The following is a 12,900-nucleotide window of genomic DNA, read 5'->3' as shown; positions in this document are numbered from 1 at the left end:
AGGGGCCGACAGACAATTATGTAGAGGCGGGGGGGGGGGGGCAGGCCTGGGGGCCAGGGCTGGAGCTATCCTGGGTCTCGGGGCTGGGTTGATCCTAGAGCCGGGGCCATCCTGGGGCTGGGCTCAGGGCGTAACCTGTCCAGGGGGGCAACGGGAGCCAAACACTGTGTGGTAGTGCTCGATGAGGAGCTCGGTGAAGATGTTGAGGGGCGTGAGGGCGGTCAGGGACATGGAGCCCTGGGGGGGCCGGGCCAGGTTCACCCCAAACACACACGCCAGGTTGGATGGGCTCATCTTGTTGTGTATGCTCTCCTGGGACACCTGCCGGCACAGGGGGAAACAATCGCCCCATTGACCTCCAGTCACAATTGCAGCGTCACTTACTGTTGCATGCAGTATGCTCACAAATCGGGATATACTACATCATGGAACTGGCACAGACAGGTTCTTATTGGTTAGCTATTACACCGTTGACTCCTTCCTCTGCGCAAAGGATTGTGGGACAGAATAGCCAGAAAAAGCATGGTCACATATTGCAAAATGCTACCGGATATAGTAAGTCCTGGTATTTGTGGCATAATGTAAAACGCATACTAAATATTTGTTATGGTAAACTAAGTAGTATGGGTAATGGAGTCTTTCAGGAGTTTTCCAAACCGTTGCTGTCGACCTCACCAGGATGTGTTTTACTGGAGAAACTGTACGTTTCCACAAATCACTCCAGCAAAGCTAATAAGTGCCCCTTGTTTTAGTCCCACACTGCATCTGGTAAATCCTCTGTAATTGGATCAATTCCAATCAAGACTTTTGTGTATAAAACAAACGTGTATCCACTCAAGAGCAGATTTGTACCTGGGGGTACTGGGAAAATAAAATAAAAAGAGTGACGCAAAATGGAATGGATGTTGGTAAATGAAAATGCACCAGCCAGCTGGTGGGCTAAGCGGAGAAACGGCTTGTCCTGGAAGGTGTCTCCGTTTCCCCTGATTAAACGGTCGCTTGTCATGCGGACTAATGGCGCCCAAGGGGATATCAGCACCAGATTATACAGTGGCTCCGTATTGATCATCCACAGAGAGTTGGAACAGCAGTGCATTACTGTAGCGCGGGGACGGAGGTGGCATGCGGAATGAGGGGGAGACCACGGTGTTACTCTGGAGGAGCAGCTGGTGCCCTGGGGGGGGGGGGTGGGGGAGGGGGCTAGGTTGATGGAAAATTATGACATAAAAAGGATGATGGAACGTATCTATTTTTAGGGTTTCTCAAAGTCACAGGCTGTGCGACATATGCTTGTGTCTCCGCATGAGGAATATGTTTTGGGGGGGGAATCCCGACAACAAAGTGAGTTTAAGTTAAGGTGTTGCCGTTTGTGTGTTGTGACAGCAGCACTGGCATGACAGATACTTTATGTTCAGATGGTGCGTGTGCGCGCGCGTGTGATTTTACCATGTGAAGGAAGCATGCCAGGTACTTTAGGACGATGTAGTTATGTTCTGGAAGGTTCCCAACGATCTGCATGCATGTGGTCACTCTCAGACTGGTCTCCACTCCTGAAAAAGAACACAGACGATCACATCTCTCATCCCGTACTTGTGCATGGATAATATGGGGGTGTTCATTCGGCAGATGCCTTTATCCAACGCCATGCACAGGGGCAAATTCGCACACCTCCGCCCTACCCAAAAGGCTAACACACAAACTGCATCTTAAAATGATTGAAGAGGGCCGTAATTGGTTCCCTTTGAAAGCCTTCACGTGCGGGGCCAGGTCTTGTTGTCGAGTATCGGGATTGACAACCATCCACCCCTCGGCCTCCGCCTCCCTCTTCTCCATCAAGGCCCTATGTGTCACTCTGGCTCCAACAACCCCCATCTCCCCTCCTATCCACTGTGGTCCGGGGAGAGAGACTCACGGATGATGTCCTGCAGGGAGCCGTACAGCGGGAAGGTGAGCAGGGGCTCGGGCAGCTCCCTGAGGAAGGTCTTGAGGATGACAGCCGCCACGTGGACGTCCCCGTACTCCTCGAAGCTCACCGGCTTCCCTGGGGGGGGGAGGGGGGGGGGGAATGGAACGTTCCGGAACATTCGTGAGCTGCTCTCGCGATAGCAGTGGAGTGGAAGGGGCGTGGGGATGTCGCCATCACGACGCACCACCCACACAAAGTATTGTATTTATGGTTGGGCAGTGATGCAGTCAACCGCACAGTGTGTGTACATTTTGCATCATATCATAATAATGATACGATAATATGATCATCCTATATGGTTAATAATGGACTGATACCATCTCCAAAATGTGTGTGCGTGTGCATGTGGAGGGGGCAGATTAATAAAGTGGAAACTTCACTGGATACTACTGCCATCTGAGGACTGGAGGCAGCAAGGCGTGTGTGCGTGCGTGCGTGCGCAAGCGATGCCATCGGAGCCGGTAGAGATTGAGCTGTATTGATCCCTCTTCCTGGTAGAGGGAGATAAAGAGCTCCTGCCACTGGCATTAGTACACCCCGTCGGCGCTCACCTAGGTTGTAGAGCTTCTGGATGTCCTTGATGAGCTGCACACGCGCCGACCTCCTGAAGATGCCCTCCGTCTGGAGCCCTTGGGAGGGGGGTTAGAGGGGGGTGAGGGGAGGGGAGGGAGGGAGGGAATAAGAGATTAGAAATACAATACAAGGAGTTTTGTACTGCCATATAAGGAGCTGGCGTCTTGCTAACATGGCCACATTCACTACAACATGAGTAGGACAAAGCGAAGCGTCAAGCTACCTTTCCGTTTCAGGTAGGCGACGGTCTGGGACATCACAGGAGGGATCACGACCTGGCTGTTCTTCTCCCTAATGCTGTGGACGGAAAAACGTTCCCACGGTCAAGGTCGGGCATTCAGGCGACAAGGTCGGCACGCGGGGGGCTCCGGCGACCAGACACTCACTACTGCAGGCTGACGCCAAACTGCTGGGTGGGCAGGGGGGGCCGCGGCGGGGGGGACCTCACCGAGGGCGGGGGGCCTCCCTTCTGAGCGGCCCGCAGCTTCTCGTCGTGCCTGTGGGGGGAGGGAGGGGGACACGGCCGGGGTGAACGCACGGCCGTGAGAGAGACCCGGGGAGGAGGGGAGGGGGGTCTACGTGTACCTGAGTACGTCAGGGGGGACGATGAGCTGCTCGCAGTTGAGGTGGTCCCGGAGCTCCGCCAAGTAGTTGACATACGTCAGCTTCTTCCCGAATTTGTGGCTGGGAGGGACAGAGGGGGGGGGGAGGTGAGGCTCTGGGTGGGTTGGAGACTGATGTTGTGTTGACCGGGGGCCAAACGGGGGGGCTCGTACCTTATGAGTGGTTTGAATATGTTCCAAATGATTCGGATGAAGTTCGTCGGGTGGACGACATAAAGCGCTTTCAGGTTCTTCTTGTACCTTGAGGATTATCAAGAAGAAAAACTAAATATATATATATATTGTCACACCGATGATGAATATATATACTTGACCGACATAGGAAATGGAATCTTCCACTCATATTACAAGCTCTGGCTTTTCTTAATGTTTACCAATTTCCCTCAACCTAAAAAACCCCCCACATCTCCTAAATTATTGAGCAGAGTATTTAGTAGACATACTCTCTGGGGAAGGACTAAACGATCAGCCTGGAAGCCTCATGTAAATACACTTCCTACTAGGAAATCTCCACTCCTTGGGGGCTGGTGCACGGAGGGGGGGGGGGGGGGGGGGGGGGGAGTTGGGGGAGGAGAGGAGAGGGAGGGCTGGGGTGAGATGAGGGACGGATACGGAGGGACGCACTTCCTGTCGAACTCCCTGTAGGCGTCCCGGAGCCAGCGCAGCGAGGGCTTGTTGCTGCTGCGCAGGCCGTAGTGGAAGTACACCACGGTGTAGTCGCTCTCCACGTACTGGTCCAGGGTGTACTTCAGGTACCTGCAGACAGGGGGCAGAGCAGGGGGGGTTCAGCGGCACAGCACTTCCAGACCTCGCTGTGGCTACAAAGCTACTATTGATCTATGGGATTTGGGGCAGGGAGTTTGATCACACATCGAAAGATCGGAAAAAATCCATACACGCGCACACACACACACAGAGATGCACAGACACCCCCCTGACTCACTCTAGCAGCCGATGGTGGTTAAGCTGGTGGGACGGAGGCATGCAGCAGCTACTGAAGATTACCAGCTTCCTGCCATAATTGTCATCCCCTGGAGAGAGAGAGATGGGGGGGGGGGGGGGGGAGAGCACAGGGGAGGGAGGGGCATCAGAGAGCTGGTAATCCTCGCTCACCCCTGGCCCTGTTCCTCAGCCCCACATCTGATCTCAGAGAGGAGATCAGTGTGGACCTGGGTCATGTTTCGTTTTCAGGGGTTTCTTTCAACTCTGGTTATCAGGGAACAGGTTGAATACACCTGCGGGGGGGGGGGGGCAAGGCTTTCATCATCAACTGCATTCTTAAGACCCTCCTGTGGAATAGAAGGATTTATCTGGCTTTAGAAAAGCAATTTGCTACATACATGCATACAAGGAAACGATTCTACGACTCCTTTGTTGTGTCGTTTGAATACTGCAGGATGACCGAAGCACCGCAAACACACTGCTGGCGTTGCTCGACCTGAGATACCGTTGCATGATGCCATCAATCTCGGGTGTCCGCCATGGCGCTGGTCTCACTGCCTCCTCCAGCCATGAAGATGATGGTGGCTGGGGGAGTTAGCATAGCGGCCGCGGTCTGGTGCTCACCTGTGACCTGGAGGATGCCGTGGCGAGCCACGTCGTAGTACGGATGAGCGGCGTCCTGGCTGGAGCTGCGTCGGGGAGGCAAACCGGGAGGCGGCCCTGCTTCACTCTGCTCCTCATCCTCCTCCTCCTCATCCCTCAGGAGCTCTGACAGGAGGAAGGTTGCACGCGTTACACGGATCCATTCCTGGGTCGTCATGTATGCTAGAGTTTGCAACGTTACTGTGACTTCCACAGCCCAGTATGGTTGTTTTAAATAAAGCTATTATCTCTGATATGACACATTTACCACCTGCAGGAAAGTTGATATGATGAGTATAAAAATGATGTATCGACAACATACTGTAGGCAGTTCTTATCCCTGCATCCATTCTGGACACCTTGTTTCCAGCGTTAATATATCCGCTCGTGTTTTGGCCCCCACCAAAAATGACAATACAGAAGAAAATAAAAAGATAAAATGGCCGGTGTAGCGAGGATAGGGTGGAAACTCACAGTGCAATCTGTGGCAGCTATCTGTTGTTGTTCTGCTCGCTGGGCCGGGAAGCACACTATAAATACAGCGTCTGATAGTGGAGAGGAAAAGGGCCTGGGGGGACAGGAGGGGTACCAGCTGTTGATTTTGGGTGGACAATGGTCATATTTACCAGAGTTTCTTTGCCAAGAGCAGCAGTCATGTCTCTGTGGACTGAGCGGTCAGCAGAGGGAAATCCTATAGTAGAACTCGGTCTGTCGTGTTCTCTTGTCTCTCAGGAATATTGAAGGGCTTCATTTAGGATGAAGTCGAGATATCATATCACCTAGTATTGGGTGGAAGGAAACCGATTTTGGAACAATTGGCTAAAAAAAAACGGGGAAAAAAAGCAATTTGCCGACAATGACGTCAAGTAAAATGGTTTCTGGTAATTGTGGGGTCTTTCCAGGTTGACTTCCTTGAAGTCGTCTGAGAGTGGACACACAGTATGGCCGAGCGACCTCAGACTCCCTCAGAGAGAGGAGAGAGTGGAAAGAAAGAGCGAAGGAGAGAGAGGGTAAGAGAGAGGAAGAGAGAGCGAGAGAGAGGGGGGGGGCAGTGACTCAGAGCTGAGGGAATGTAAGTCCAGTCAGCCCTGCCCAGGCTGTTTAATTAACAGCGCACAGCTACCAGCTCCAGCCCCTCCAGCTGTAATTATGAGCTCGGCCAGTCTTATCTGGAGAATGACCCATCCTCCATCTTGCAGGCGACAACTTCCAAGCATGCCCAGCTATAAATAGCCTGGGTGTGTAGGATGGTGCAGCATGTTTAATAGAAACAAAAAGTGGTTTAAAAGAAACAGAACCTGTTTGTGATTGGCTGTCCCCACCTTGGTACAGTCAGGGCTGGATGTTTCGGTCTGAGAGACATGGTGATTCAGCTCACTGATTACCCCCTCGAAGATTTCCACTTATCTACTCATCAGGGTGTTTTATGGGATTTTTAAATGACTGCATGGTTTCCCCTTTGTATCATAGCAGTATGTCACCCAACCCAACTAAAGGCTTTGAAAGATTCCAAGTATGATTCGTGACTCAAACAGAAAGGTTTTCTCTTTCTCTCTCTCACCTATTTCTGCAAGCTGCTCAAGGTCAGTGGTTGAGATCATTGTAGAGGTCTGTATTGACTTCAGCATTTGCACTAAAACAAACAAATAACATTAGGCACAGGCGGAAAAAAGAGAAAACATCTCAACAATATCAAGTTGACACAAACAGAGGTGCTGCAGGAAAAACAACAAGGTACGTGCAATCAACAATCGATTCGTTTTGTGGGCATTGAAAAGCAACCTGCAAGTCAATGCTCAAGTCACAAAGAACACGTTAGTCATCTTTATTAAAAGTCATTCGTAAGAAAAGCCTAACCTTCCACCGCTCTGGCCAGTCTGAGACAACATACAGCAGTAGTGAAAATAAGCAATTGCCTTTCAGCACAACATCCTCTGTGACGGAAAGATAACACGCTCTCCTGACAGCTGAGGCTTCCAGTATAAAGACGGGCTCAGCTGTGTGCAATATGACTAGCAAACCACACCAGGGAGGCAAATTACTGTAGACCCGAGTCACGACCAGTTTTTCATTTACATGACAAAACATGCTGCTGGTGTGAAGCGCAGCAGGCTATCAAAACCTGGGACTTAACCAACAATTAGTGAATCATCAACACTTGATATGTAGCCTATCAATGATACATAGCCACCAGTAAGGTAGATGTATTCAAAATATGGTCACACAGAAAGCAAGACACTAGAAAGAGCACAGACCTTTGCCTTCCAGTGTGAAACATTTGCAAATGGCACAGCTAGTCTTTTTAATGTGCACATTTAAATACATCACTAACTCAATGGAGGTTAGGCTTGAGGTTCACAGCGATCGAGGTCCACAGAGATCGAGTCCCATTCGATTCACTCAACATTAAGGCCCTGTCTAGTTGGTTTACACCTGGAAAGTATGCGGTTCACTTTAAAATTAAAGACAAAATCATAAAGTGAATTTACTTAACAGTGTTGCTCTTATGATTGCCACGCATACAACACGAGGTCGAATTGCTACTCTAAACTTGCTGCTCTCTCAACACCTGTAGCGACATAATTACCTTGATGACCACCGGCGGAGTAGGAAGTAGCATTATTTAAGATACCATATCTTGGCCTACGATTGAAAGTCGAAATAAATGTAGACACATTCAACATTAAATGTTGTCAAAAAACGTAAATAGGATGGGTTGCTTACCATATTCATTCCAGCACACAACGCTTACTACACATCCGTTGTTCCTGGAGTTCCTGAACTCAACTCCATATTTACCGTCGGGTAACGACTGCGCATGCTCATTCCTCGAACTTCACAAGGTAATTTGAGAACTTGAGATTCCTTGTTTGAGTCAAATTCATTGGAATGCTGTCAGTACGGAAGCCTGTAGTGTAGACAAAATACTAATGATCAGGCAGGCAGGAAGGCAGGCAGGCAGGCAGGCAGGCAGGCAGGCAGGCAGGCAGGCAGGCAGGCAGGCAGATTTGTGTGTGATCTGATGAGGATGGTGCATAGAGGCTGAATAAAATGTATTATGAAATTGACTTATAGCATTTATGCTTTGCACATCCTTTTCAACAAGCAAGACTTCAGTGAAACTCCAAGTAATCCTTTACTCTTACCTTGCTTTACACTCAATCGGGATGTGTTGGCACATATATTTCATAATCCAACTCAGAGTTGACATATTTCAGATCATTTGGTGGTTTCGCCGGTCTCTCCAGTGTCCTTTCAAAGGTCTTGTTAATTGGACAGAAGTGTCAGTCAAGTGTCTCTGCACCTTTGCTTTACTGCTGTGGGCCAATCTTCAGACACTTTAAATGCCAACGCCTGATGGACGTTTCACGCGAGGGTGATTGGCAGATTGGCCACTGGTTTTCTGAAGCGTGTTGGATTATACGGAGCCCTCTCTAGAGCAATTGAAGATGAGGCAGTCACAACTGACAGGCCTGTGACATCACTGAGACAAAGGTTACTTGTCAAGTGATGATGGAATACTTTCCATGATACAATATAGCCTATCAATATAGCCTATCCACAGGCTACAGCCAGTAACTCTGATTATGTCACATTTACAGTTATTCATTCACATAGAACAAATATTCGGTGAAAATAGTCTGTAAGATGCACAGTTTATGAAAGGACCGTCACACTCTGACCTTACTGAGAACAGGCAGCTATTGTTACTGTGGAAACCGTCACAATGTACCATGTCTAGTTTTCCCTTGAGATGCATACAACACTACATGAATGGTACCATTCTTCCTTTTACCTTTTATGTCCTTCCTACAAATACAACTCTATAACATCCCAGGGCATGCTTTGTTGCCTGGTAAAACTGGTATTCCATGTACTCATTAGGATTCCATAATTCGTGACATGAATACAATGCTGATGCACATCCGACTTTGACCTGGCAAAATCTAGAGAAAGCCTGACATCTACTGGAGGAAGGCAGAATGCCACGTTAAACGCAAAACAATGTTTTGATCTGGCTTTGACAAGCTGCTGCCCCGTCCATGTAGTCAGCGGAAAATTCCAGAAACATTGTGAAAGTTGCCCCCGTAAAGTCATTTTGAAATATTCTGTGATAGAATCCAAATTGGTGGTGCTTATAGTGCTATTGCTTTGCAACAGAAGCTTGAAGAACACACACCCCTACACACACATGCACATACACATCATAGCCAAAGCTCTCTAGCACAGAGACGTGTCAAAGGAATGATACCTCATACCAACTCTGCAATTCAAACCTCTACCCATGAACTCCCTCGAGCTCTGATTGGTGGGCTTTGAGCTCCAGAGAACACAACACGATAAAAGAGCTGGTCCACATGACTGCCAGCTGATTCTCCCTGTTGTCATATGCCAAGCTATGTGCCCATCACCTGCACAGCCAACAGAGTTGGCCAGCGTGTGACTGTTAATCCTCACTTTTACTGCTCTAATAACTAGGACCAGTAAGATAAACTAGGACTGGGTGTATGAGTGGGTGGGCAGCGAGGGGCGGGGAGGGGAAGAGCTAGGGAGGGCGACGGGTGTCTTTGCCTCAGTCTGAGCTCTGTCCAAATGAAATAAGCCAGAAATGAATAACTGCGAGCGCTATCAGGTTTAGAGTCCAACAGCTGCTCCTCTAATGGCTCTCGCCGTGACAGCGGAGCGAAGAAGCACCCCGGAGGGCAGGATTCTCTCACAAACAAATTCTGATAGAAGCATGCAAGGCTGCCATATTCTCCATCACCGGGGGAAGCATTTCAGAAACAGAGACTCTTTGTGTTTGGCATGCCCTGGTTACCCAGTAACAGCAAAGTCTGGAAAGAAAGGAAGTGGGTTGTATTATTCCTATTCAATGGAGAGAGGGAATTATTTCAAGACATCAGTAGCACTAGAGAGCGGTAGAAACGATTGAAAAATATTGTTTATGCCCAAATGAACTTGAATGCACTCCAACTTTTCAAAAAAGGTTTCTTGTGAGACTCGACAAACTTGTGGAATTAAGGACACGTACTGTATCTATATAGAGCGGAGCAGGATGAGATACATATTCATCTGAAAAGATGATTTCCGTTCAATGGTGAGGTTTTCCTCAAATCTGCTTAATATACTTCAAGAGAAAGAAAAGAGGAAACTGACTACACTCCCTTTACTTTGGTACACTGAGCAAGAGCCTACTGTGCAGAAACATGTTGCCTCCAGGAACCTCAACCTAGTGTGAAAAAGTCACTGGTGTGCCTCAGGGTACTGTACTAGGGTCAAAGCTATTTCTCATTGACGTCAGAAACGTATGTCAAATTGACTTGATTTATGTATGTAAGTGAGTCAAAGACAAGGAACGTGCTTTGGTGGCCAGATTGCTGGTAGACACCTAAAATAGCATTTGTTTGGAAAACTTGTGTTTTTGTACTGTTGAAGGCTTAGGTCTAGCAAGCATTAATCTTGACCTGTTCTGTCAGACATGGAAAATGGTTAAGGAATATGCCTCAAGCGACATCTGGGAGCAAATGAAAACACTGCCAAACAAGCACTGTGAGAAAGTAGATAGCCCTTCACTTTTGTAATACTCCAGTTTGAGGCACAAACACAAATTATTCCATTCTTTATCTTTCTTTCACACAAATACACATGCCATGTCTGCCTCCCATGCTTTCGAATCTCGGGTATTTTTTGGAGCTCATAAATCTCGACTAATAAACACATTCCTTGTTCATAAACAATGATACGATGGCGACCGCAAGTGTTTATTCACCGGGCACTCAAACCCTCCTGGCTCTCTCTCTCTCTCAGTGTTAATACGATCGCAAATACAATCAACAGAAGCCATGCATAACGAAATACATGCCCACTGCCTGCATAATGAAAGGGACCAGAGAACCAACCTCACAGATGTGAATGAGAACAACACCGCTCCCAATCCCCCAACCCCCCCCCCCCCCATCATCCCACTCCAGCCAATGAAAACGTTGTCGAGACTCACACCTCGATACATTATAGTGTGATTATGCACATGAGACCGGTGCAGATCATATGACTGGGTACCCAACCGAATAATGAGTAGGACGCAGAGCACTGTTGGCGCCGTTCTGGGGCTGGTGTAGACTGGGACTTGATATGGAACGTCATTACTGGGAGCTCTGGCTTCGCCATTCAGTGTACTGATCCTGTTAAAATCGCAACACTATAAATACCCACACACATATTTCCATGGCGCCAGAGCCAAGAGATGAAAAGGAAAGTTACCCGGCACAAAAGAGGAGAGAGGAGTGTGTGTGTGAGTGTGTGTATTACTATGCCAAACGGTGCCAGTATGACCCCAGGGTAGCCATTGCTGGCTGACTGCATGCTGCTTAATCCCCTCTACAAACATACACACACACACATATTCACACACTACTAGTGACCCACAGGCCCCTATCCCAATGGGTATTCCAATGTTTTGGTGTTACCGGAGCTGTATGGAGAACTGAAGGGGTCCACAGAGGCTCATCTCGATGGGTGACTAACTGCAGTTAGTCTCCCCAATGGCAGCTTGAGAGCTGTGAATGTTTTTAGTGACAGCTGAATCTCCGAGAGCGGCCCTACGACCAAGCATCCATGAAATCCCCAAGCGACTTTTGGATGGAACGCCGAGACTGAAGATATAATGTCTTAAAATAAAAAGAGGAAACAAAGTGTCTCTCGAAATGGGAGGGCACGGAATGTTTCCATCCCGTTCCTCTGTGGTACCCTGAAGAGCATGAAGACACACTTTTCCCGTCTGTTGAGGAGTTCTGGGAGGGGGGGGTGGGTGGTTTGGGGTGGTGGTAGTACAGCCATCTCTATCTGTGTGTGTTTCCAGCAGGTTCTATAAATAGAGCAGGAAGATGGAGAGCAGAGGGGGCTGGTGGTGGGGGGTTGGGGGTTGGATTGTAGAGAAGAATCACGGCAAGGCTGAGAGGATTGTGTTGAGATACTTGTGTGTGGTGTGATGCCTCGGGCCATGTTCCAGTAGTTGCAAGATGTTCCCTCTGTCACTGACTCACACACACACACACACACACACACACACACACACACACACACACACACACACACGTCTCCATGGACACAGGCACTCACACACACACACAAGCATATGCCGACATGCACACACACAGACGTACAAATGATGCACACATGACGCACACATTACACACACCTACAAAACATCCCGCCCGCCCCCCACACACAAGCACACCAACCATTTCCGAGCAGATGCCCTCAGACACATCGATCTCAGGCCAGGAGGTTGGAGAGGTGAGGTGGCCTTGACTGTGCTGAGTCACAGTGGCCAGCAGATGTCAACCTTGCAGCAGAGGGCCTCTCAGTCTGGCTCCCTGGCTCCCTGTGACGCTTCAGGCACCAGTCTCTCAGCCCTCTCCCCCTTTCTTTTGCGTCTCTCTCTTGTCTCTGTCTCATTAACTATCTCTCTCTCTTTCTCTCTCTTTCCGTATCTCTATCTCTCTAGCTCTCTCTCTCTCTCTCTCTCTCTCTCTCTCTCTCTCTCTCTCTCTCTCTCTCTCTCTCTCTCTCTCTTTCTCTCTCTCTCTCTCTCTCTCTCTCTCTCTCTTTCTCTGGTCACTGAGTCTGTCTGTCCCTGAGGGGATCTATGTTGCATGTCACTCTGTGTGCTGTGACCTACGGAGGCGCTGTGCGGTTGAACGATGCTATTTGTCTCTCTCTCTCTATCGTTCTTTCTCTATTTGCTTCCCTCACTGTTCCCCTGTTTTTCTTTCGATTTCTCTCTTTCTCTCCTTCGATGTCAATGTGTGTGAGTGTCACTGGCTACAAACAGTTTAAACGGACGGGGCAGAAAATGCACTCCGAGAGAGAGAGAGAGAGAGAGAGAGAGAGAGAGACACAGAGAGAGAGAGAAAGAGAGAGAGACAGAGATAGAGAAAGATAGAGAAATATATAGAGTGACACAGAGAGGGAAAGTGGCTGAGGGTGATCAGAGCTGTAATCAAGCTCCATTGCTTCTGAATGTTTGTTGGAGTGGCGGTGACCTCTGCCGGCGTGGGTGGGGTGGGGGTGGGGGTGAGGGGGGGGGGATGTGTGGGGGTTGTTGGGGGGGCAATCAGTTGAGAAGTCAAACAGTTGGGCCTCTCTCTTCCC

The 12,900-nt window shown here is 49.0% G+C and overlaps 1 protein-coding gene across 1 annotated transcript; it reads right to left on the bottom strand.

Annotated features, from left to right (window-relative positions):
• Positions 1 to 40: 40 nt before the first annotated feature.
• On the bottom strand, positions 41 to 7,572 carry LOC136960294 (rho GTPase-activating protein 8-like). The gene is made up of 13 exons (XM_067254731.1): positions 7,471 to 7,572; positions 6,308 to 6,379; positions 4,729 to 4,872; positions 4,106 to 4,193; positions 3,787 to 3,918; positions 3,316 to 3,402; positions 3,125 to 3,223; positions 2,926 to 3,036; positions 2,763 to 2,836; positions 2,518 to 2,595; positions 1,913 to 2,041; positions 1,447 to 1,550; positions 41 to 321 (listed from the first exon to the last, which is right to left on the bottom strand). Exons 2-13 carry the CDS (start codon positions 6,372 to 6,374, stop codon positions 124 to 126), a joined length of 1,311 nt encoding a protein of 436 aa, XP_067110832.1. The 5' UTR covers positions 6,375 to 6,379; positions 7,471 to 7,572; the 3' UTR covers positions 41 to 123.
• Positions 7,573 to 12,900: the final 5,328 nt, after the last annotated feature.

The sequence above is a fragment of the Osmerus mordax genome, chromosome 17, assembly GCF_038355195.1.
Source record: "Osmerus mordax isolate fOsmMor3 chromosome 17, fOsmMor3.pri, whole genome shotgun sequence".
Classification (NCBI taxonomy): Eukaryota; Metazoa; Chordata; class Actinopteri; order Osmeriformes; family Osmeridae; genus Osmerus; species Osmerus mordax.
The sequence above is the reverse complement of the archived record's forward strand: the minus strand, read 5'-3'. Positions and strand labels throughout refer to the sequence as shown.